The sequence below is a fragment of the Felis catus genome, chromosome B2 (assembly GCF_018350175.1).
Source record: "Felis catus isolate Fca126 chromosome B2, F.catus_Fca126_mat1.0, whole genome shotgun sequence".
NCBI lineage: Eukaryota > Metazoa > Chordata > Mammalia > Carnivora > Felidae > Felis > Felis catus.
Genome location: NC_058372.1, coordinates 21,188,427 through 21,215,283, shown reverse-complemented (window position 1 = coordinate 21,215,283; position 26,857 = coordinate 21,188,427). Strand labels below are relative to the sequence as shown.

At 39.2% G+C, this 26,857-nt stretch overlaps 1 protein-coding gene and 1 long non-coding RNA gene across 13 annotated transcripts in view; one reads left to right on the top strand and one right to left on the bottom strand.

Moving 5' to 3' along the window:
• LOC123385310 overlaps positions 1–8,497 on the top strand; it is a 46,396-nt gene extending 37,899 nt beyond the window's left edge. Inside the window, exons 2-3 of the long non-coding RNA XR_006597577.1 lie at positions 438–560; positions 8,161–8,497. This is a non-coding gene — a long non-coding RNA (uncharacterized LOC123385310). The remainder of the gene's footprint in view (positions 1–437; positions 561–8,160) is intronic.
• CAGE1 (cancer antigen 1) overlaps positions 1–26,857 on the bottom strand; it is a 57,314-nt gene that overhangs the window by 29,214 nt on the left and 1,243 nt on the right. For 5 of the 12 annotated variants that reach the window (XM_023253703.2, XM_023253705.2, XM_023253696.2 and 2 more), the window contains exons 2-9: positions 25,940–26,157; positions 22,214–22,301; positions 18,721–19,244; positions 14,693–15,745; positions 11,047–11,196; positions 9,079–9,189; positions 6,568–6,648; positions 6,232–6,339 (exon numbers count right to left, since the gene is read on the bottom strand). In XM_023253703.2, coding sequence (XP_023109471.2) covers positions 6,232–6,339; positions 6,568–6,648; positions 9,079–9,189; positions 11,047–11,196; positions 14,693–15,745; positions 18,721–19,244; positions 22,214–22,301; positions 25,940–26,157 — 2,333 coding nt within the window. Of the gene's footprint in view, positions 1–2,430; positions 3,232–6,231; positions 6,385–6,567; positions 6,649–9,078; positions 9,190–11,046; positions 11,197–14,692; positions 15,746–18,720; positions 19,245–22,213; positions 22,302–25,926; positions 26,158–26,857 lie in introns of those variants that run through there. The other 7 variants (XM_023253701.2, XM_023253704.2, XM_045057156.1 and 4 more) reach the window with 5 other exon arrangements.

Below are 26,857 nucleotides of genomic sequence, written 5' to 3'. Positions count from 1 at the left end.
TGCTTCTTGTACTGGCTTCACAATAGGATTTAGGAAAATCAAAACCAGAAAGATGAGGAAAGGGAGCAGAGTATCCCATGAATGCCCTGGGTGCTGGAGAGGGCAAGGAAACAGATGGTAAGGTGGATATCTTCCTGTGGAAACTGAGGAGCAAGTGTTCTGCCCAACTGGATAGCTCGCCCATCTGTGTGACCTGAGTTCCAGTGAGCCCAGAATCTTCCTCAGGAGGTTGGTGGTTCAGTGGCAGAGAGGCCCACAAACTGTAAGGTTTACTCAAGGAAATACTGTATCCAAATCCAGGAACTGGTGGGTATATTTAATAGTTCAGAGGAACCATATGACATTGGGTTGTGACCGTTTTCTTTTGGCTTACTTAGAAAAGTTTTCCTAGAGTAGTAGTTTTATGCCTTATACAATATTTGTTTCCTTATTTTTAGGATTATAGGAGATGAATATGAAAATGAATCGAATTTGCTACTTTCTGAGCATTTCCTTGAGAAGAAATAAACTTCTAACTTTTAAGACTACCAAAAGAATAAATTAACATTTCATCTAATACAGTGAGTGTTACAGTAAAGTGGGATGTTTTAGAATAGTATTTCAGTTCTTAGTCTTCAACTATTATATAATTATGGTTACAGGATATCTTCTAGGGGCACCTGGGTGGCTCAGTTAAGCATTTGACTCTTGATTTCGGCTCAAGTCATAATCTCACAGTTGATGGGATTAAGCCCTCTGTTGTGCTGAGAGCACAGAGCCTGCTTGGGATTCTCTCTCTCTCTCTGCTCACACTTTCTCTCAAAATAAGTAAGTAAACTTAAAAAAAAAGGATATCTTCTATAATACTGGTGTAAAAGTATTTTATTTTTATAAAAAGATTTTGGGGGCACTAAAATGGCTCAGGCAGTTAAGTGTCTGACTCTTGATTTTGGCTCAGGTCGTGATTTCATGGATTCTCTCTCCCTTGCCCTCTGCCCCTCCCCCTCCATAAAAATAAATAAACTTAAAAAAAAAATTCCTATTTTACTGAAGATGGGATCTAGGAGGACCCTGAAGAATCATTACAACTAGCCTAACTTGAACCCTAAAATTCATCACTGTTTTTTTTTTAATATTTATTTATTTTTGAGAGAGAGAGAGAGAGAGAGACAGAGCACGAGTAGGGGAGGGGCAGAGAGAGAGAGAGAGAGAGACACAGAATCAGAAGCAGGCTCCAGGCTCTGAGCTGTCAGCACAGAGCCCCATGCGGGGCTCGAACCCACGAACCATGAGATCATGACCTGAGCTGAAGTCGGGCTCTCAACCAACTGAGCCACTCAGGTGCCCCATCACTGTTTTTTTTTAAATGTTTATTTATTTATTTTGAGGGAGGGAGGGACAGAGAGAGAGAGAGGAAGACAGAGAATCCCAAGCAGGCTCTGCACAGTCAGCACAGAGCCTGATTCAGGGTTTGATCTCATGAACTTGAACTCATGACCTGAGCCAAAATCAAGAGTCAGATAGGAAACTTCACCAACTGGAACCACCCAGGCACCCCTGAACTTCAGCACTGTTAACTAGACGCCTGTCTGTTCCCTCTGACTAAATCCCCACCTTTGGTGTACCTTATCAAGGGCTTCTAGGATCAGGATACATTTTGTACTTGATGGTTAAACAACCACAGTGCTAGAGCCAGTCAGTAGGCAAAGCTGGGGTCAAGAACGCTGTCTCAAGATGGAAGAGGTCAGGAGGTGAAACGAGCAACAAGAGGATCAGAATTGTGAAGAAGAACCAAAAGCAAGGGGTCAGAAGGGCCACAAGAGAAGCACAAGACAAAGGAGGAGAGGAGGTATGAGCCTCAAATTTCGCTCCAGCAGACCAAGTCTTGCTGGCCTAGAGTTCCTTAGAGAATGAGAAATGAGCCTCTTGGAGCATACTTCTGCACTTCAAAAACAAAGAACACAACTAAAACTCTTTATTTGGGAAAATTCCAAACACATACAAAAGTAGAGAGACTAGTATAAATGAACCTCCATGTTCCCAGCACTTAACTTCAACAACTTATCAACATTTTCCATTGTTTTTTCATCCGTTTTCAACCTCCCACCACCCCAACTTGGCCACCTTTTCATTTCCCTGGAATATTTAAAAACTTTTTTTTAATGTTTATTTATTTTTGAGAGCGCCAGTGGGGCAGGTGCAAAGAGAGAGAGGGAGACACAGAATCTGAAACAGGCCCCAGGTTCTGAGCTGACAGCACAGAGCCAGACCTGGGACTAGAACTTATGGGCAAGATCATGACCTGAGCCGAAGTTGGACTCCCAACCAACTGAGCCACCCAGGCTCCCCTAGGTTATTTTTAAAGTTTATTATTTATTTTTGAGAAAGAGATAACATGTGCACACAAGTTGGGGAGGGGTGGAGGGAGAGGGGGAGAAAGAGAATCCCAAGCAGGCTGTGCACCACCAGTGCAGACCCTGACGTGGGGCTCAAACTCACAAACCGTGAGATCATGACCTGAGCCGAAATCAGACGCTTAAACAACTGAGCTACCCAAGTGTCTATTCCTAGGGTATTTTAAAGCAAACCTAGACATCCTATTAATTCATCCACACATACTTTTCAATATGTACCACTAACAGATCAGGGCTTTAAAAACACAGTGATATCACTATTTCATTTAGTAAAATTAACAATAACTTCTTAATATTATACCTAGACTGTGTTGATTTTTCTGCTACTATCTCACAAATACCTTTTTTTTATTAAAAAAAAATTTTTAACATTTATTTATTATTGAGAGACAGAGAGAGACAGAGTGTGAGCAGGGGAGGGGTAGAGACAGGGAGAGGCATAGAATCTGAAGTAGGCTCCAGGCTCTGAGCTGTTACCGGGAGCCCCTCACAAATACCTTTTTATAGTGGGTTTGTTCAAATCAGGACCTGTATACATGGGTGTCACACACTCACTGCATTTGGTTGATTAGTTTCTTGTCTCCAAACTCCTTTAGTCTATAATCATTATTCCTTCGCTTCCTTCCTTTCCCTGTGTCCAGTGTTGACTGATAAGAGTTTTTCACATTCTGCATTTGTTATCATGGTGTCATTTAATTCATCTCTTTATCTACTGTCAAGGTAGTTAGGTCTAGAAAGCTGCTTTCGGACCCAGCTGTTTTGCTGAAAAGGCTTCATAGATGCTGCTGTGTCTGTCCTTCCTGTGGCACGTCACGGGGCACAGGCATGTGCGTCTCCCCTTTAGTGAGGTTGACATTAATCAGTAGGCTCAGGTGGTTGTCAGTCTGACCCATTCACTGAAAGTTCCCCTTCAGTCTTTTAAAAAATTTTTTTCATGTTTATTTATTTTTGAGAGAGAAAGAGAGACAGCATAAGCAGGGGAGAGGCAGAGAGAGAGGGAGACACAGAATTGGAAGCAGACTCCAGGCTCTGAGCTGTCAGCACAGAGCCCGATGCGGGGCTTGAACCCATGAACTGCAAGATCATGACCTGAGCTGAAGTTGGACGCTCAACCAACTGAGCCACCCAGGCACCCCACCTCAGTCTTGAATGTAGGGTTTTAGCAGCCATTAGAATTGCTAGAAAAAGATGCCTCTTCTCTTCCGCTTTTAATAGCTTACTTTTCCAGTGAAGAGTTGTCCCTTCCTCATCAATTATTTGGTCTGAGACACGGTTTGCACAAGTAGGCCACAGCACACTTTAAAAATGACATCGTGGGGCGCCTGGATGGCTCAGTCGGTTAAGCATCCGACTTTGGCTCAGGTCATGATCTCGCAGTCCGTGAGTTCGAGCCCCGTGTCGGGCTCTGTGCTGATAACTCAGAACCTGGAGCCTGTTTCAGATTCTGTGTCTCCCTCTCTCTCTGACCCTCCCCCATTCATGCTCTGTCTCTCTCTGTCTCAAAAATAAATAAATGTTAAAAAAAAAAATGACATCGTGTATCTGACATGCTTCCAGTTGTGTGTTCTTTCTCCTTCCCAGCTTCCCACTGCTGGGAACATGAAGTTCACTCGCAGTATCTTCTATGCTGAAGCAGAGAAACTACTAATGAACTTACTGAGGGTCTGCTCTCATCCCTCTATGGTCGGACATAACCAGCCATTCTCCTTCACGAGGTGTTCCATGACTCCCCCACCTGGACAGCATCTGGTCCTCCTCTGAACTCCTCATTCAACAAACATGGCCTCTGACAGATGCTGGTCACTGTATCACTTTTTAAGAAATTTCTCCTTTGGGGTGCCTTGGTGGCTCGGTCGGTGAAGCGCCCAACTCTTGATTTCAGCTCAGGTCATGATCTCATGGTTCGTGAGTTTGAGCCCCCTGTTGGGCTCTGCCCTGTCAGTGTGGAGCCTGCTTGGGGTTCTTTCTCTCCCCCTCTCTCTCTGCCTCTCTCTGTGCTCTCTCTCAAAATAAATAAACTTAAAAAAATTCTCTATTACCCCTTATGAATAGTTATTTATGTTAGAAGTGGACATCAGGGGGTTGCCTGGGTGGCTCAGTCAGTTAAGTGTCCAACTTTGGCTCAGGTCACGATCTCACAGTTTGTAAGTTCGAGCCCTGCACTGGGCTTTGTGCTGACAGCTCAGGGTCTAGAACCTGCTTCAGATTGTGTCTTCCTCTCTCTGCCCTCCCTCCTTTGCTTATGCTCTCTCTCTCTCAAAAATAAACAAACACTAAATTAAAACAAAAAGAAGTGGGCATCATATTTGATTTAGCTGTCTGTCTCCAGAGTGACTACAACTTTTAGCCTTTTCTGGGAAGTCAATAATAACTTATTAAATTAAAAAGTTAATGAATTACAAGAAACTTTTGAGCCCATTGGACTTTTTCTTCTCTCTTAAAGATGAATGGTTATGCTATGAATTTAGTGCAGAATGCCAATTTTTAATAATTTAGAAATATTATAGACTTCTCTAATTAATCACTATTAAAAAACAAATTACATTAATTAACCACCTTTTCATTATAGTAAAATCCAATTGGATTGTAATTCTGTAACTATCTAGATACCAAGATCACATTTTCACTTTTTTTTTTTAAGTTTATGTATTTATTTTTGAGAGAGAGAGTGAGTGTGACCAGGGGAGAGGCAGAGAGACAGAGAGAGAGAGAGTCCCAAGTAGGCTCCATGCTGTCAGTGCAAAGCCTGACTCGGGCCTTGAGCTCACAAATTGTGAGATCATGACCTGAGCGGAAATCAAGAGTTGGATACTTAACTGACTGAACCACCCAGGCACCTCACATTTTCACTTTCTTATAACATATTTTTCATGTTTTATCTTTATTTTTTTCTAGCTTTATTGAGATATAACTGACATATAATACTGTGTAAGTTTAAGGTGTACAACATGTTCGTTTGATACACTTCTATATTGCAAAATGATTATCGCCACCACATTAGCTAACACCTCCCTTAAGTCACATGATTACTACTTCTTTTCTGTGGTGATGCCTTCATCTTTAGATGGCATCTAAAGTAAACTATAAGAACTATTTCCCAAAGTACTCCTAAATCATAGTTGTTATAAACAGCTATTGATATACTGATATAAAAATGATGGTAGCGCGGTGTCTGGCTGACTCAGTCAGAAAAGCATGTAGCCCTTGATCTCAGGACTGTGAGTTCGAGCCCCATGTTGGGTGTAGAGATTACTAAAATAAATAATGTGCAAAAATATAAATGTGCTTCAATCGCTGTGAAAAATAGCACATGTTTTTTTATTTCTGCATTTTGAAAAAATAAATCTGATTACTTTAAACAGTATCAGGTAGGACAATATGTAAAATTTCAAAACCTGAAAGTACAAACTTCAATTCTATACTCTTGTGGTCAAATAATACTGCCACAGTGCCAGTGTAAGACCATTTTAATGAACAAAGTTTTTGAAGGTTGATAGTTTTTTTTAAGTTTGATTCAAAGAATCCTTTATTTATTTAATTAAAAAAAATTTTTTAATGTTTATTTATTTTTGAGAGAGACAGACAGAGCATGAGTGGGGGAGGGGTAGAGAGAGAGGGAGACACAGAATCCGAAGCAGGCTCGAGGCTCGGAGCTGTTAGCACAGAGCCCTATGCAGGGCTTGAACTCATGAACAGTGAGATCATGACCTGAGCTGATGTTGGACACTTAACCAACAAAGCCACTCAGGCGCCCCGAAGGTTGATAGTTTCTTAAACTTGTCCACAAAATGGTGCTATGGATAAAAAGGATAGCAAACCAACAAAAGATCTTTCTTACCAAGCAATCAAGCTCTTCATTCAAACTGTGGTACTTATTCCGTTTGGCTCCCAGTAAGATAGGTACATCTCCAACATTCTTGGTTTCATCTGAATCAAAGCCTGTAACCTGAGATTACATACATTTGTGCTCACTTCCAACACTTCCACATTCCTTGGAAAATTTGACAATAAATACTTTATAAGTTTAACAATCAAAGAGATCTTCAATGGCTAGAATCATAGATGTATAGAACATACAGCTGGGAGGATTTCAACACATTTCCCAGAAGAACATAAATATCTGAAATTGTATTTTTGTATGTTAAGGACAGTGCACAGTAAATATTACACTCACCTCAGTAACTCGATCTTGAAATGCTTTTTCATTAGTAATCAACTCTCTAAAAGCTGTGATTCTGTCTTTATGTTTCAGTAGCTAAGAAGAAAAGCATTTTACATTTCAGAAAAGAAGACAAAATAAAACTACATTCTATAACATTTATAATAAAATCATCAAATCATGCACCATCTAATCCCTGGTCTCCAAAGATCTACTGATTTTACAGCTCATGTACAGAAAAGCGATCACACAGCAGATCTGAGACTGCTCTCCTTAGAAAGGCCTGCTAGTCAGATTGCTCCCTCGGGGACTGGAAACTTGGACTGCAGGAGGACTTCCATTGTTCCGTAATATGAACAGCTCATTGTGCCTCATCTATCTGTACAAAGATGTAGTGTTTACTGAACACCTCTTTCCTTCTGGGCGGTCTGGAATTTTAGTATGTGCTAGTCAGAGGTGCTTATGTGAGCAGCCCCCAATAAAAATCCTGCGTGCTGGGTCTCTAATGAGCTTCCCTGGTAAAAACTTCACATATATTGTCACAGCTCATTGCTGGGAAAATGAAGTGCATTTTGCGTGACTCCACTGAGAAGGAACTCTTGGCAGCTGGAATCTGTTTTCCTCTAGACTTTGCCCCGAGCACCTTTTCCAGGCGCTGACTTTGCTCTGTATCCCCTCACTGTGAAACAGAGCCTCGAGTATGACTCTATGCAGAGTCCCACAGGTCCTACCAATCAATGAACCTGAGGGTGGGCTTGGGAATCTCTGGGAGCTTATGCCAATATTCAGTTGTTTTTACAACCAGGCTATCAGAATTCTTTAGAGGAAAAAAAGAAACTACCAATTTTTCCTAGGTGTAATTTATAATCATTTCTTATTTGTAAATTTGTTCCTTCAGTATAATAACAATAAATCTTAATCTTCAAAATTCAAACTTCTGTAAAAATCAGTGAGGTAAACTATGAAGCACAGAATTATTATTATGAGCAATTTCCAATACAAATAGAGAAAAAACTTGAACGAACCTTCATTTAATTATCACCCAACTTCGACTATTGACGGTTAGCAGCCAATCTTGTATCATTTATATCCCCAACCATGTCTTCCCCACTCCAATCCTCCCCTTCACTAAGTCAAATCACAGACACCACATCATTTCACCTGCCAATATTTCAGTAAATTTACCAAAAGAACACAAACATCTGACATTGTATTTTTGTAACATCCTGCTCCAACCCTCAATGGGGCCTATTTTTTTTAATTTTATTTTTTTTACATTTATTTATTTATTTATTTATTTATTTATTTATTTATTTATTTATTTTTGAGAGACAGAGAGAGACAGAGCATAAGTGGGGAAGGGGCAGAGAGAGAGGGAGACACAGAATCTGAAGCAGGCTGTAGGCTCTGAGCTGTCAGCACAGAGCCTGACGCGGGGTTCGAGCTCACAAACCGTGAGATCATGACCTGAGCCGAAGCTGGACGCTTACCCAATGGAGCCGCCCAGGTGCCCCATCAATGGGGCCTATTTTTGAAGGGTGGCTTAAAAAATGGAGGATGTATCTGTTTCTCTGCATATCTGTTATTCCTTGATCCTTTTCTCTACAGGTGAACTAGAAGACAAAGAGACTCCCCAGAATACCTGCATAAATTTCTACCCACACCAGTTCAGAGAAGTAATTTCCTGATAATATAGGACTGAGTTTGTTACTACAATCCAAGATCCCATACTTGAGTATATTTTTATTCCGTTAGCTGATAAACTTGTCACTTCTGTTTTCTTCTCATATGAAAACTGGCAGAAGTTAACATCCTGGTATTACCTTCCCCATTTCACTTACTCTCTTAATCTGTTCCTCCATCGCTGTACCACTGTACCAAGAAAAGAATAATTGAAGAAATTCCAGGAATCTCTTCCCTTATGCTTGTGCCACTTGAAAAATAAAATGACTGGTTTTCAATGTATGCACTATTCCAAGTGATAAAGTTTGAAACCACTATCGGGATATCAAAATACACTGTTCTTCAGGAATCTGTAGTGCTGGGACGCCTGAGTGGCCCAGTCGGTTAAGTATCTGACTTCGGCTCAGGTCACAATCGCGTGGTTTGAGTCTGAGCCTCACATAGGGCTCTGTGCTGACAGCTCAGAGCCTGGAACCTGCTTCGGATTCTGTGTCTCTCTCCCTCTCTCTGCCCCTCCCTGGCTTGTGCTCATTCTCTCTCTGTCTCAAAAATAAACATTAAAAAAAAAAAAAAGAATCAGTAGTGCCATGCAAAAGTGGAAAAAATAATCATACCTTTTTTTGGTAGATGAATAATATTTTGTAATACAAACTTAAGTTATAAAACAAGCCAATTGTTGAACAATGTATCTCCTTAGTTAGGGCCATAGTAAAACTAATCTGGTCCTCCAAAATGATTCTTTTAAAAAAATCAAAATTTGGAGAGTTTTATGTTACCTTTCTCTTTGACTATTATTTTCACAAAAAATGATACAGGTTTTAGAATAAAGAATAAATACAGTACCTTTCTATCTAAATTTTTCTTTTTAAGATGGAAGTGCTTCAGTTTTTGTAGCATTATATCACTAATTTTCTCACAATCTTTGAAATATTCAGCATCAGTAGTAGTAATGTCCTAAAGGGTAATAGTTTGAGAAGCTATATTAAAAAGTTTTCATTAAAGCTAAAAGAAGGACAGAAAACACACACACACACACACACACACACACACACACACACACACAATTCCATAATACCTAACCAAACCAAAAGAGATAAAATAATATTGAACTCAATTACTCATCCATAAGACACCTAATAAAGGGTTATAAGAAAGAATTCTTATAGATTCACACTTGTATGTAAGTGGCTTTGGGACAGATTGGTATAATCTCTGGGAAGTTAATACTCACCTATAATAAGGTGAACATCTGTTAGCCTAGCCCGGTCAGTTTACGAATCCAAATTTCAGCCAAATTGCTATATCTAACAGCAGAGTAATCAGACATCCCCAACAATACTGAAGCTCTAGGTGCCTATAATGAAGGTATTTGTATGTATAACCTCAGGGCCAAAACTGTGTGCATAAGTCAGACTGCCTGAGTTTGTATCTGAGTTCTGTTGCTTAACCCTATGTAAGACTTTGGACAAGACACCCTACAGTTCTAAGTCCCAGTTTGTTTTTCCATGTTTTGTTTCCATTTTTTTTAAGCCTGAGAATATAAAGACTGACATAAGGATTGGATGAGATAACCCATGAAAGGCAGGGACAGTAAATTTAAATGCCTCCAAGGACAGGTTGGAAAGTCAACAAATATTTGTTGAGTGCTGATTAAGGGCTTCATCAGAATTAGATACGGGGCATACAACATACCACGTTTCTGATGTTGAAGCCTTCCACTCTGGTGGGGGTGGGAGACACAGAATAAGCAAACAGATAATATTTGGTGTGGGATGACATCCACCAACAAGAGGGATGAGGACACACTCTTCATGGGGAGGTGTGGTGGAGAAGCAGCCTCCAATGACATGGTGGAAAGCCAAGCCTTACAGTAAGTAAGCAAATGTTTGAAGGAACAAAGTAGGCTGGAAAAGTTTGCAGCTAAGGAGAGTCTGTGCCACATTCAGAGTCACATATATAAAAACAAAACTTTAGGTGGATATAGTCTGTATGCTGCCACTTTGTGATCTCTACATAAAATGCTCAGCTCAGTGTCTAGCATTAAATAAATGCTAGCATTCAACAAACTTTAGCTAAAACACAATAGAAATAAGGGTTGTGTTGGATCAGGAACATCACAGACCATGCCCCCCAATTTGGGCTCTGATGACTACACCCAAGATCAAAGAAATGGACAATAATGAAGAGGAAGAAAGACAGCTAGCTCATTTGAGAAGCTATCAAATGTCATGCTCTGTACTCTCATCTCTCATTAAATGTAGTGCTTGTAACCTCCCAGGGCAGGGGAAAGTATCATTTCCCCTACTTACAATGCAGAAACTGAGGCTGAGAAAGGCAAAGTCACTTGGGCCAAGTCACAGAGCCAGAAAGTGGTGAAGTCAGAATTTAAACTCACCTACACTAATTTCATTCTTCATTCCACTAATGTATACAACTCCCCGCTGCTCTCCCCCTGCCCAAAAGCTAAATTTTAGATTGGGCAAATAGCTCCATGATGGGAACACTCACTAATCACTAGGAACCAACTGAACCAGAGAACAAGACTATCACTCTGATAGAGTTTCCATGACATGTAAGAAGTACCGAATAAAAGGTTTTCTCTGGTGCCTTTATCTTGTATCTGATTATATTATTTTACTTGTGGGAATTAGGTGTTAAAGAAAGATAAAAAGAAGCAGGAGGAGGTCTGAATTTTGTCTTCCATTTTTTTCTCCTATGACTTAACTCCAACGCTTTATATTGCTTCTTTGGTTTAGTCCAACTTCTATATTTCTTCCTTCCCCAATAAAAAATATGAATTTTTTAAATTACCTGACATGTGAGAAGTCCTATGACCAGAGCCAGAAGACTGTGAAGTTTGGAGACCAGCTGAGAGGTTCTTTGCACATCTGGGGGATTCAGGCTTTCTTCTTCACAAGGTGAGCAATTCAGGAACAAATTAGAATGTATCATCTTTGCATCCTATGTGTACACAATTCAGAGGTGTTACAATAAAGACAGAGAGTCTGGATTGCTCTTTAAGTAGAATTCTGAATTAAATACCACTCTTTAAAACTTTGAGCAGCCCTAACAACGTGGCACTCAAATTTAAATTTGAAGAGATAGGGGGACACCTGAGTGGCTCAGCTGGTTGAGTGTCTGACCCTTAATTTCGGCTCAGGTCATAATCCCAGGGTTGTGGGATCGAGCCCTGTGTCCGGTTAAGAGTCTTTCTTTCCCTCTGTCCCTCTTCCCCACTTGCTCATGCTCTCTTTCTAAAATTAAAAACAAACGAAATTGGAGATAAATGTTAATATTTAAAAAAAACAAAATTATGAGCTGTGGTTCTCAAACTTCTGATTCTCAGGACCCCTTTATAGACTCAAAAATTAATAAGAATCCAAAAAGCCTTTTGTTTATATGGGTTATATCTATCAATATTTTTTGTATTAGAAATTATGACTGAGGGGGTGCCTGGGTGGCTCAGTTGATTAAGCGTCCCACTCCAGACTTTGGCTCAGGTTGGTGGGATCGAGCCCCATGTTGGACTCCACACTGACAGTGCAGAGCCTTTTTGGGATTCTTTCCCTCTCCTTTCTCTCTCTGCCTCTCCCCCACTGGTGCGTGTGTATGCACATGCTTTCTCTCAAAATAATAAACTTTAAAAAAAAAGAAATTATGACTAAGAACATTTAAAAATTATGTTTACTGGGTCACCTGGGTGGTTCAGTTGGTTGAGCATCCGACTTTGGCTCAAGTCATGATCTCACAGTTCATGAGTTTGAGCCCCATGTCAGGCTCTAGGCTGACAGCTCAGAGCCCAGAGCCTGCTTTGGATTCTGTGTCTCCCCTCTCTGCCCCTCCCCCACTCTCTGTGTGCATGTTCTTTCTCTCTCTCTCTCTCTCTCTCTCTCTCTCCTTCTCAAAAATAAACATTAAAAAAATAAAATAAAAATTTTTACTAATCTATTCAAATAACAATAAATCCTTTGTGTCAACATAAATAACAATTTTAATATGAAATTACCACATTTTCCAAAGGAAAAAATTAGTGGAAAGAGTGGCATCTTTTACATTTTTGTAAGTATCTATAATGCTGACTTCATAGAAGACAGCATGATTCTTACATCTGTTTCACACATTGAGCAGCCATAAAAGCAATGATCAACAGTTTCTAGAAAATGCCACTGGGAGCACTTGTGAAAAAAATGAGACTGGCAAGGGCATAACATCTTCCTATTACTATGAAAATACTTTTGATCTCATGGACATTCCCAGACCACACTTTTAAGAAAACAGACCTAGAGTTCATGAAAAGCAAAACTAAAAGCAGAGTAAGGATGACTTAGGGATATTAAAGAAATTTATTAGTCAAGATAAAACAAAGAACTTTCCTTTTTTAAAAAAAAATATTTATTTGGGGGAGAGCATGAGCAGAGGAGGGGCAGACGATCTCTGGGCTAACAGGCTGACAGCAATGAGCTCAATGTGGGGCTGGAACTCACAAACTGCAAGATCATGACCTGAGCCAAAGTCAGACCCTTAACTGAATGAGCCATCCAGGCACCACTACTTTTTTTTTTTTTTTAAAGAAAACTCAAGAGGGGCGCCTGGGTGGCGCAGTCGGTTAAGCATCCGACTTCAGCCAGGTCACGATCTCGCGGTCCGTGAGTTTGAGCCCCACATCGGGCTCTGGGCTGATGGCTTAGAGCCTGGAGCCTGTTTCCGATTCTGTGTCTCCCTCTCTCTCTGCCCCTCCCCCGTTCATGCTCTGTCTCTCTCTGTTCCAAAAAATAAATAAACGTTGAAAAAAAAATTAAAAAAAAAAAAAGAAAAGAAAAGAAAACTCAAGAAAAAAATATATACTGTGATAAACCTCTGTACAGTTGTACTAACTTATTCAGAGTTTACCAATTCAAAATTTGTCATGATTTGGTTAGCAGCTAAACTTAAGGTCATCTCTGCTTAGGTTAGTGGTTCTCAAAGTGTGACCCTGGGACCAGCAGCATGGGTGAGACTTGGGATCTTCTTAGAAATGCACATTCTCAGCACCACCCTCCTCCCTGCACACCTACTCAATCAGAAATACTGAGGTGGGCCCCAGCAATCTGCATTTTCACACCTAATGCTGATGAATGCTAAAGCTTGAGAACCACTGGCATAGAAAATCCTAACTTCTTTCTGGAGAAAAGATCACAGAGAGAATTTTTTAAGTATAAGACAATATTTTCCTAAGAATCATTAAAAAAATTAGCCTTCTTCTAAAAAAGTTTTTAATGTTTATTTTTGAGAGAGAGAGAACAGAAGCAGGGGAGGGGCAGAGGGAGACAGAGAATCCAAAGCAGGCTCCAGGCTCCAAGCTGTCAGCACAGAACCCGATGCAGGGCTCAAACCCACGAACTGTGAGATCATGACCTGGGCTGAAGTCAGACGCTTAACCAACTGAACCACCCAGGTGCCCCCAGATTAGCCTTCTTTCTAAATAGTCAGAATTAATAAGGCTGTAGTCAGAATTAATAAGGCTGTACTATAAATAATATTTTTAAGTTTATTAATTTTGAGAGAGAGAGAATGCACGTGGGAGGGGCAGAGAGAGAGAGAATCCCAAGCAGGTTCCGTGCTGTCAGTGTACAGCCCAACTTGGGGCTTTATCTTGCCAACCGTGAGATCCTACCTGAGCCAAAATCAAGAGTTGGATGTTTAACCAACTAAGCCATGCAGGTGCCCCTACACTATAAACATCTCAAGACAAGCCTTCAAAACTGAAATAGATGTGCTCTGGCTTATGAAAATGATCACTTCCAGGACATGCTTCCAGGTTCTTGTCTACCAAGTCATTTGAACTGCATAGAATGCAAAATTACAGCCTCTCCAAATGTACTGTTATGAGGCTTTCATGTTATTTTTAACAGATGTTAACTAGATTTATTGTGGTGATCTCTTTGCAACACGTACAAATAACGAATTATGTTGTAAACTGGAAACTGATGTTATGGGTCAATTACACCTCAATCAAAAAGTGTATACTTTCATAAAATTAATATGTGATATAATATAGTTTTGTTTTACTTTGTAAACCAAATACGTAATTGCGTTATTTAGTTTTATCATTGAATAGGCAGAAGTGACATGAAAACATAGAGATCCCCACGTAGAAAACCCTTTCTCAAAGGATACTTCAGATGATTGGTCATAGGTACCCAGAAAATTCCCATGTTAATTTTCATCTCTACCAAAATAGTCACAAGAGGCCAGAAATAGCCTCTTTAGGGGAGTATCCAAGAAGTAGCTGTCTTTAATGTGAGTACCCAAGAACCGGAGAAGCTTCTCCAAATCTGTGGTACCTTTTCCACTCTCCCTTTTTTTGTCGTTGTTAATAATTCTTTCTGCTGACAAAGTGCTGCATCTAAATATGCATGAGCAGACTGTTAGAAACTCCTGAAATTCTGCATTAGAGATTCTGAATTTGTGACAATACCTTTGTGATATCTGCCTCCACTGCCTCCCCAGAGTCCTCCTTTAAATGAGCCGTCTCAAACCGAGGGGCATAATTTTGCTCCTCGCTCCCTGCAATCTGCTGCTGTAGCCTCACATTTTCTTGTTTTACTGAGCTGACCTGCTGCTTCAGTTTGGCATTCTTCCCCTTCTTGTTCTCAGATATGAACTGTAAATTATTAACTTGAGTGAGCAGTTTCTCCAGTCTTGATTTCAGTTTCTGTCGTTCTTCCAGGTTCTTCTTTTCATGTTTCTGAAATTCCTCCCATAAAGACAGGAACTCGTGCTCTCGGGTCTTCTTTTCCCTTTTCAACAAGTCCAAAGCAGAAGTGGTGGCCTTTTCCAATTCTCCCTTGAGCTGCTTCAGCCTCTCTACCTCTTCTTTCTTACTTAAGGTTGTGTTCATCTCCATGCACTGACTTACAGTTTTATCTTTCTGTTGCATTTCAGTCATGTACCTTTCCTGTAGGTGAACATAATTGCCCTTGACCTTCTTAAGCTCGAGCTGTAAGGTTTCCTTTTCATTCCTAGATTCCTGGAGATGTTTTTGGGTGTTAGTCAAAACCTCGTGCAAGTTCTGCAGTGTCTTCTCGGTATCATTCTTCTCTAGCATCACTCTGTATTTGTCTTCAATTAGTTCTTCCATCTTTTCCTTTAGCTTATTTATGTCAACGAACACCTGCTGCTTGGTAGTCTGCCTCTGGAGCTCTTCGACTTTCTTCTCTAAATACTTGTTACTACACTGCAGGTCTTGGATCAGAGTTTGCTGCCTTTTGTTAGTATGTTTTAATTTCCGTAAGACTTCATTTAAAGCCATGTCCTCTTCCAGAGGTTGTAAGCTCTCCAAACTCTGCTCCATGTCAGGTGCCTTGCTGTCCTCCTGAGATGCTCCACTACTCCAAGAAATGACTGCAGGAGACCAATATGAGACAGTCCCTGGTCTGTCCATGTCCTCCACTGTGACTTCCTTTTGGTGACTGACTGGCATCTCAGGAATATCCCCGAAACTCTGGATTCCTTTTGAAGACACTGAAATCTTATAGTAAATAAAATAAGTGAAAAAGAGTATAAAGATCATAAATTTTGAAATCAGAGCTGGCCTTAAGTCCTAGGTCCCTAGTTTGGTTTTCTCAGCTCTAACAATGATAATATCCACTTCCAATAATACCTATTTAACAAACATACTTAGGTATTAACTGCTAAGTATATATATAGCACCAATAGCAGAGCACAAAGAGTAGGTATATGATAGGTATCATATTTACTTTTATAAAAGAAAAACTCAGCTTTGATACTCTGACCACTTTCTATGGTGCGAAATTTTCTGAACACATGTACTTTCTTTGACTTCAAATGAATTAAAACAAATTTATCAATTACCCTACAGTCTGTGAGGCCTCTTCTGAATGAAGACTACCTCTTTCTTTTAATGTTTATTTATTTATTTGGGGTGCCTGGGTGGCTCAGTCGGTTAAATGTCTGGCTTCAGCTCAGGTCATGATCTCACAGTTTGTGAGTTCAAGCCCCACATCGGGCTCTGTGCTGACAGTTCAGAGCCTAGAGCCTGCTTTGGATTCTGTATCTCCCTTTCTCTGTCTGCTCCTTGCCTACTCACACTTTGTCTCTCTCAAAAATAAACATTAAAAAATAAAAAATAAAAAATGCTGTTATTTATTTTTGAGACAGGGAACAGACACATGGGGGAGGGGGAGCAGAGAGGGAAAGAGAAAATCCTAAGCAGGCATGAGGTTCAGTGCAGAGCTCAATGCAGGGCTCGATCCCACAACCGTGAGATCATGACCTGAGCTGAAATCAAGAGCTGGGTGCTTAACTGACTAAGCCACCCAGGCTCCCCTGAATGAAAACTACTTTTATTGCCTGCTAAACCATTATCTCATTGCTATGACTCCTGTGAATGTAAGAATGTCAGACGAACATGTTTTGCCATTGACTTTCTGCCCACAACACAGGTTTTAGGGGCTTTTTCAAAGGACAATAAGTTGTAGTAAGAAAATACTGAAATGAATATGACATTAAAAATCCTGTAAAAGAGGGGCGCCTGGGTGGCGCAGTCGGTTAAGCGTCCGACTTCAGCCAGGTCACGATCTCACGGTCCGTGAGTTCGAGCCCCGCGTCAGGCTCTGGGCTGATGGCTCAGAGCCTGGAGCCTGTTTCCGATTCTGTGTCTCCCTCTCTCTCTGCCCCTCCCCCGTTCATGCTCTGTCTCTCTCTGTCCCAAAAATAAATAAACGTTGAAAAAAAAAAATTTAAAAAAAAAATCCTGTAAAAGATATTTGCAAGGGTGGGCTGTATAACTTCCTAGAACTTAGAGATATTGGACCCCTGTATTTTTTTTTAATGTTTATTCATTTTTGAGAGAGAGAGTGTGTGAGCTCGGGAGGGGCAGAGAGAGAGGGAGACAACAGAATTTGAAGCAGGCTCTAGGTTCTGAGCTGTCAGCACTGAGCCCTATGCAGGGCTCGAACTCATGAACCTGCCAGATAATGACCTGAGCTGAAGTCGGAAGCTTAACTGACTGAGCCACTCAGGTGTCACTGGACCTCTCTTTTAATGGTTTACTATCATTCTGGGATAAAAACAACTATCCCTACAGAGGCCTACAGGTTCTACTATCTGGTCTTGCTGCCTAAGGCTACCTTTCGTCCTCATCTACTACATGCCTCCTTCAATCCAGGCTTCTGTCAGGTACTAGTGGGTGCCATGTTCCCTGAAGCCACAGGGTTTTCCACATGTTACTTCTGCATGGAATGCTCTCCCACCCACAGTTCCTTAACTCCTAACTTATCCTTCAGAGCTCAGCTCAATGACCACTACTTCCGGAAGCCTCCCCCAAACTCGCTGACTAGGACAGTAAGACTCCTGTCATTTTATTCACAGCTCTTACCATCCTTGCAGCTTACAGTTTATATGTAATACTATAGCACGTTATCTACACTTTACGTACACTTTATATGTAACCACTCAGAGCCTTATCATAGTTGAAAGTTTACATTTATTTGTGTGATTCTTTAATGTGAGTCTCCTCTACTAAGGTGTTACTTTCATGAGGACAAAAACCACATTCTTTAAAACCATTATATAATCAATACATAGCATAGCCTAGCACAGAATAGGTTCCAGAAAGTATTTATTGACTGAAAAAATGACTAAATGCAGTGGAAATAGGAAGGAGCAATCTTGAGAAATGCTAATTAAGCAGATTTTTTAAATGCCATTTTCCAGAATCAATACAGGGAAATAAAATTCTCTTTTAAATAATGCTTCCAAATAAATGAACAAAAAAACTGCTCATACTTGGAAATGAAAAATAGTCATAGCTTTTCTCATCAGACTTAAAATAAAAAGGTATTATTTTTACTATTCTTGGATTATATTTGCCCATACCATTATATTACTTTTAAAAATTTTTCAGAGAGCACATAGAATTTATACTAGTGGCATCTTCAGTGTTCTTAGGATACTACATGTATGCCCAGAATCAATAAGTCAAAAGACAAATTAGTATTTTCACTTTGGTAGAAAAACTAACATTTTATACTTGTTAACTGAAATCCCTCATGATAGAAAAATTTTAAGATTTTCCTGTCAAATAACTTAATACCTCCATCCTTCTTCCTCTTCTCAATCTTTTTCTTACTGTAAACTCTTGAGTTCCAGCCAATTTGATTCACAAATATAAAAGCCAAGGCACCATGTAGATGCTAAGACACATAAAAGGATGAGTAAGACAGAGCCTTGGTCCTCAAAGACATGACCATTCAGTAGGGCTAATCTCCATGTATGGACATGATTTTAATAGAAAAATCTGTTTCTAAATTGATTAAGATCTCAGAAGGTATTTTCTCCAGAGAAGCAATGTCCCTCTTGCTGATTATTAGATTATTTAGTGGTACTTGGAAAAGTCTAAAATTATATACATAGTTTTGGGGTTTTTTTTGAAAGCACATATTTTAATACTCCACAAGCTATATTGACCACCCCAAAATTTACCTTCTCTGTTGCATAATTAGCTTTCAGATCAAGCTGGTTAAAGCCGTTCTCTTCGTAAAACGGTTTGTCAACATCACTGGGTACATTTTCCTCATACCAGAAGCTCTGAGGTTGACTAGGTTTGAGGGCAGATTCCATGGCAGCACTTTTAGCCAGTGACATTTCCATGAATTTCACTGTCTCTCCACTGCCGTGGACTACAGGTGGACTTCTAGAAGGTTGTATGACACATTTATGAGCAAATTGCTCTTCATTTGTAGAAGTGCTAGTTCCCAGTGAATTTTCTTCCTTAAATGAATCTTCCTTTATATTAGTGTCTTTTGCACAATAATACACATGAATTTGCATTTCGGGTTGTACTATATAAGGTAAGCCTTCTTCCAGATTTTGAAATGTTATCATTTCATTACTAAATGCTTCTGTGTGATGAAATTTGCAAATGGGTTCAAATTGTCTGAAGGAAGAAGTGCTGGGGTCAACTAGTTGAGGTAGTACATTCTGTGAGTCATTTCCAGTGTTGAAATCTCATTAGAAAGAGAAAGATGGAAATAAGAATTAGCTGTCCATACATTTATATGCTAACAGTTATATTTGCATTTATGAAATACACTGTTGGGAGTCTTTTTAAAATTATATTTATGTCAACATTTTTTTATTGAGTGTATTTCAGCATGACTTAGTGCTAGCAAACAAAATAAACCACTTTTTACAGGGAGACCAGAAGTTCTCAAATGACTGCTACCAAAAAAGTTTGTACATCATTCTGGTCAAATGCCATTACAACAAATTCCAAGATATCTTCAAAATTCTTTTGTTGTACTGTAATTCTAAAATGTTTTGATTATGTGTCCAAAGAATACAAAAGCACAATGAACAGTATAATAACAAACACACATAAACTTGGTTAATCTCACAGCAATCCCCTGAGCCAGGCACTGTTATTATCCCTGTTTTACAGATAACGAAACTGAGACATAAGAGATGTTAAGTCACTTACTTGCCCAATGTCACAGGTTGGGTAGGCGGTGCACCTGGGATTCTAGAACACTATTTCTAAATGCTGTGTTTGTCAACATGACAAGTTATCCAGACTTAAGACATTTTAAAAAAATTTTTTAACGTTTAGTTATTATTGAGAGACAGAGCATGAGTAGGGAAGACAGAGGAGGAGACACAGAATCCGAAGCAGGCTCCAGACTCCGAGCTGTCAGCACAGAGCCCAGTGAAGGGCTTGAACTCTCAAACTGCAAGATCATGACCTGAGCTGAAGTCGGATGCTTAACTGACTGAGCCACCCAGGTGCCCCAAGAAATTTTTAAAAATCAGAAGTAGAGATGCCTGGGTGGTTCAGTTGGTTAAACGTCCAGCTCTTAGTTTGGGCTCAGGTCATTATCTTAGGGTTTGAGCCCCAAGTTGAGCTCTGGGCTGACATTGTGGAGCCTGCTTGGGATTCTCTCTCTCCCTCTCTCTCTCTGCCCCTCCCCCACTCATGCTCAGCATTCCCTCACTCTTTTTCCCCCTCCCTCAAAATAAGTAAACATTTTAAAAATTAAAAAGATAAAAATCAGAAGCAAATAGGCAATAAAATGTTACAAAACTAATTAATGATGTCTCCTTCTATCTAAATTCCCTCCTTTCCCCCTCTTGAGAGATAACTACGAAAGCTGGTATGTATTTATTCTTTCCACCCATATTTTTCTGCTTTCATTACTCAATTATGTACCTTAAATAATATATATCAACTTCCAAGAATTGGAAAGAAATACCTAACAGTTCCATTTATTAAATAGTGAAGCTCAACTTCAGTATTTGTCGCAACAACTTAGATGTTTGAAAATTACACACAAACTGAAAGAAAAATATAATGCTTTATTTTATTCTCATACAATTGAACTTACTACTTGGATGCACTACTGGGTATCACATGTCTCAAATCTTGGAATCAGATAGGACAATGCCAACCATCACTTTCTATTCTACATTGATTTTTGCACAATACTTGCATTTTATCACAGCAACCTTCAAAGACCCAGCTTTGCAAATAATACTTTATAGAAAGGGTTATAGTATGGTTTTACACTGAAATAGTAAACTATCTTAAGCTGGTAGTTTGTGGAGTCCAACAGATGTCCAGTGTCACAGCTTCCTAAATATTTCAAAATGTCATGCAGCACCCTGGGTGATATGCAGTACAGTACTATTTTCCGTGCTTTAAAATCGTATGTAAATAGACTCAAATTACATTTCTAACATATATATTAGACATAAAACGTATATACATATATATATTTATATCCATACAAAAGTCTTTATTTCACTTAAAATTTTGCTTTTCAGACTTAGCCATGTAAATATCTGTGATTTGGTTAATTTTACTGAAGGACTACACTTTAATCCCTTTTTGTTAGATATGTTTCTAATTTTGCTGTTAAAAACAACCTTCAGTAAACATCCTTATACATGTTTCCTTGTACACTAAGAATTTTTGTCTAGGTTCTGGATATACATACCTCAAAGTAGAATCACTGGATTATAGAAAATGTTACCTTCAACTTCACTAGACATTGCAAAATTACCCTCCAAAGTAGCTGTACCAATTTATACTTCCAACAAGAGCATAGAAGTTTATCTGCTCTACTATGTCCCTCCAACGCATATTAAACTGGTATGCATTAAATGGTATTTTGTGGTCATTTGAATAGTCTTGCAGGTTTCCTTTTCTGTGATTTGCCTGTTAGATACTGTTATGGCCTCAATTTAATCTCCCCAAAAATCACATGCTGAAGGCTTAACCCCCAGCATCTTACAGTGTGACTGTATTTGGAGATAGGACCTATAAAGAGGTAATTAAGGTTAAATGAGGTCATAAAAGTGGGGCCCTAATACAATATGACTGGTGTTCTTATAAGGAAGAAAGGACATCTGGGAGGCCTAAGGATAAAACAACTCTTCTGACACCTTGATCTTGGACTTCCAGACTCCAGAACTGTGAGAAAATAAATTTCCGTAGTTGAAGTCACCCGATCTGTGGAGTTTTGTTATGGCAGCTCCAGCAAGCTAATACGTACACTTGGCCTGTTTGTCTATCAAGCTCTAGGGGTCTTTTTCTTATCGGAGTTCTTTATTTTGGATACAAATCTTGTCAATGTATACATTGCATGTGTTTTTAGTCTGTGTCTTTTTTTTTTTAATTTTGTTGGTTATAATTTGGTCATATAGAAATTATTTTTTATTTTAAGATAGTCAAATGTGTTGCTAATGGTTTGTACTTCTCATGTTACTCTCTGGGCCTCATGCTTCTCATCTGGGTAGATACAAACAACCCTTATTCAAAAAGAAAAAAAAAACCTATTTCATAGGATTGTTTGTGGAGTGTGATCATGCATATAAAGTGTATATTAGCACATGGCTATTATTATTATTGCTGTTATCACAGGACACGTACACACACAAATCTTGTTTCTCTGTGTATTGCCAACAAAGAGATACTCACCACCTAACCAGTCATCTAGTGTGCTATAAATTTCTTCAGCAAGTGTGAGTTTAGACTCATCTTCCCTTTTTACATGCTTTATTTCATTCTGTATTAATAATAAAAAAGGCATTAGTGTTAGTACTTTAAACAAACATCAGAAGCTTCTTCTAAATGTGTATGTACATTGCTATGTAACTTTTCTCTTAGTATTTTTTGTTGCATGGGTAGAATGTACTTTCCAGTATCCTTCCCTACTGTATATCTGAGCTCCTTTACTAAAAAGTAAAACCATGCTAAGGGAGTCACGATATTAAATGATGTTAAGCAAGTATCCTGCTATTTTAATATTTTAGTTTTTTTTGTAAGTCAAATCATGGTACTACAAACATGAGTATATAATGTATAAATCTCTGATAATCCTTTGGAGTCTGTTAAATCTGGTCTAAAGATCTATTAGGGTAGTTGTCATTCAAGTCTTTTAACAGTGAGGATACAGGGTGGGTTCCAGTAATGAGGTGAAATCTGATTTCCAATAGATAAAAATTTATAAAAATTCATGTAAGACTTATTCTCAAAGTTATCTCAATGTTATCTAAGGGAAAGGTTTTGTTAAGTAATATTTTAAATGTTTGAGGAAAACATTGGTTTCATTATGAACAGTGTACCAGGCATGTAAGACAAATGATGCTCTAAAAAATTTGTATCTCCTACTAAAGTCAGCTGGTTACATGCTTCTATTCAATCATGCTTTTTATAACATTGTTCCACTTATTGAAGGTACCTAAAGAGTATGATAAAAACTGAGTTATATTTTATAAACATTTTTTAGACTTCTTGCTAATTTAGACCATTCCTGCTAATTAGATTTTAAACATATCAAGAAGAATATCCTTTATTTATTTATTTATTTATTTATTTATTTATTAAATGGTTTTACTTATTTTTGAGACAGAGAGAGACAGAGCATGAGCAGGGAAGGGGCAGAGAGAGAGGGAGACACAGAATCCGAAGCAGGCTCCAGGCTCCAAGCTGTCAACACAGAGCCCGACGCAGGGCTTGAACTCACAGACTGTGAGATCGTGACCTGAGCTGAAGTCGGACGCTCAACCGACTGAGCCACCCAGGTGCCCCAAGAAGAATATCCTTTAAAAAAAATAGTACTATTCACATGTATTGATGTTATATTTACATAAACTTCTTGGAACTCCACTAATCGTTGAATTTCAGAGATTACCTCTGACTCTAGCCTTCTATGATAATACTGTCTTTAAAATATGCTTGTTGTTCCTTTGGTTTATAAATTCTTTATAAAGAATAAAATACTCCGTGAGTTCCAAGACAGAGAACCTCTTACATAATTTAGGAGATTCATTCTTTACAATTTGATGTATATAATATGTTAGACTTTGACTAACACTGTAATCTGTAATACTATGATGAAATTTTCTTTTAAAATGAAATATGAAAGGGGCCACCTGGGTGGTTCAGTTGGTTAAGCCTCTAACTTTGGCTTAGGTCATGATCTGGCAGTTTGTGAGCTGGAGCCTGCATCAGTGCTGAGCCTGCTAGGGATTCTCTCTCTCTCTCCCCCTCTTTCTCTCTGCTCCTCCCCCACTTGCATGCACATGCACACACATGCACACTCAAAGTAAATAAACTTAAAAAAATAAATGAAAATATGATAAAAGTTATCATTATGAAAATAATCTTGAACATTTTAAAAAAGAGAGAAAGTAAAAAACACTCAAAAGCCCACTACCCAGTGAGAAGCAATGTGATCATTTTTCTATGTCACTGAATATACAGTTGACCCCTCAACAACATGGGTTTGAACTTCCCGGGTCCACTTACACAGATTTTCTTATAAATACAGTATAGTACTATAAATGTATTTTATTCTCCTAATGATTTTCTAAATCACATTTCTTTCCAGTATATAATAAAGATAATACACAAAATATGTGTTAATTGACTGTTTGTTATTGGTAAGGCTTCTAGTCGTAGTAGGCAATTAGTTAACTTTTGGGGGAGTCACAAGTCATATGAAGCTTTTCAACTATGAGGGGAGTCAGTACTCCTAAGTGCTGCATTGTGCAGGGGTCAACTGTGTGTCTGTATTATCATATTTAAGGTTTACATATCTACTGTACATCTGTGCAATCATCTAACTAGGTTCCTATTGGTAAAAATTTGGTTGCTTCTAGTGTTTAAATAATGCCTTTCATGAAAGTTTACTTATTTTTTTTTTCAACGTTTATTTATTTTTGGGACAGAGAGAGACAGAGCATGAACAAGGGAGGGGCAGAGAGAGAGGGAGACACAGAATCAGAAACAGGCTCCAGGCTCCGAGCCATCAGCCCAGAGCCTGATGCGGGGCTTGTACTCACGGACCGCGAGATCGTGACCTGGCTGAAGCCGGACGCTTAACCGACTGCGCCAGCCAGGCGCCCCAACTTGTTTATTTATAATCTCTACACCCAGTGTGGTGCTTGAACTTACAACCCAGAGATCAAGAGTCACATGCTCTTCAAACTGAACCAGTCAGGCACCCCTGATGTTTATTTATTATAGGTAATCCTGCACATAGCTCATTTGCATACTTCCTTGAGATAGAATTAAAAATAAAATGCAATTTCTTCTCACTAAATAGCCCTTTATTTTTTTTAAAGATGTGTTTCTTCAGTTTGTTTTGTTTTTATTTATTTTGAGAGAGAGAGAGAGAGAGAGACAGAGACAGAGAGCGCCTGTGCATGCACATGTCTGCAGGGAAGGGGCACAGAGAGAGGGAGAGAGAGAATCCCAAGCAGTCTCTGCAATCCCACAAACCAGGAGATCATGACCTGAGCTGAAATCAAAAGTCAGACGCTTAACCAACTGAGCCACCCAGGCACCCCACTAAATAGCCCTTTAGATAGTTTATGCCAATTTATGGGTTAGCCCACATGAAATTGTCAATATTTGTCCATTTTCAAACTATAAAAAGGCAATTACATATGGCACAAACTAATTCATTCCTATTATTTCCCTACACTCCTGCTAGTAATTGTTAAACATTCATCACAATTTGGGACAGTATAATTTTTTTTTAGTTTATGAGAAAGGACACTTGTAATTGTCATTAAGATAAAGTCATTTAGGGGCACCTGGGTGGTGCAGTCGGTTAAGCGTCCGACTTCAGCCAGGTCACGATCTCGCGGTCCGTGAGTTCGAGCCCCGCGTCAGGCTCTGGGCTGATGGCTCAGAGCCTGGAGCCTGTTTCCGATTCTGTGTCTCCCTCTCTCTCTGCCCCTCCCCCGTTCATGCTCTGTCTCTCTCTGTCCCAAAAATAAATAAACGTTGAAAAAAAAAATTAAAAAAAAAAAAAGATAAAGTCATTTACATGCAGGGCTCTGTCAATACCATGATGAATGACATCTAAATCATTTGCATGCTGACATATTAGAACATGCTCAAGACCAGATGTCTGGCCCGCTGGGCTCTTTTCCTGCCTCTGTGACCCAGTTGTTGTGGCCATGTCCCCCTGGCTGCATGCTTAGGACTTTGTGTGGAGGCTAGAAAGGATCAGGTTTAATGCTCTATTTGTAACTTTCTACCTTTGGGAAAACTAGACCGTGTATTCCCCTCCTTTGAGCCTCCACTGGAGATTCTTTTACTGTTTTTCGTATTTTTGAGGACATTTTCAGAGGAAGACAACGTGAAAGCCGAATACATCTATACCTCCTAGAACTTACAAGTAATGCACACCTGAGGCCAGTCTGAATTGGTACTGCTGGTGTCCATATAGAAGGGAGAATCTGAGCGAGTTAAGTCTTGACAAAGACTGCTGACATTCCTGGCATCCGCTTCCAAGTTGCTTTCTAATTTTTCATGAGAAGCATCCACTTCAAAATGCACAGGATCTGAAAGTGATGAGCAAACTTTTTGATAATCCTTGTTCCTAACTGGTGAATGATGAAAGTCTTCTTTAAAAAAAAAAACACATAATTTTAATGTTTATTAGTATATGTGAACAGAGAGCTTTGTCCCCCATGCCTTCTCACATTAAGAAAGCAGCAAAGTTCAGTGTCCTAAATTTTAAAATGTCATTGGTCAAGTTATTAGAAAAAAAAATTTTTAGTCTGACTATACCATGGTCACTCTGTATAGTGCAAATACTGATTTGGACAAAAACAAGTCGATATGTGTGGCTACTATCCAATAATTCCCTAGAAGACTTAGGACTCAAAGTGAAGGGAACTCTCAGTTACTTAATCAAAAGATATTTACAAAATATTATCAGAGAACTATTAGGTTCCACAAAATACTGTTTCTCTATTTACTTGGTACTTTCTATTATCTCATTATCAAGTCAAATCCAACAATGTAAATCCGTTTCCCCAACTTTCCTATGCCACACCCATTCTCTCAGGCAACTGGGTTTGAAAACTTGGAGATGCCTTTGGTATCCTTCTAGCTCATCATTATGAGCCATCCAATTACCAAGTCCCGTCCATTTCTCTTTTAAAAATGTTTTTCGTAACCCATGCTTTCTTTCTACTACTCGCGCCATCACACAGGCCCATACTCTCATGACTTCCTCAGGTCGGGGATGGTAGTGGACAGGATGTCCAATCACCTGGAGTCCAAGTTCTTCTGCTGGACTTTCTAGGACTCCCATAGCCT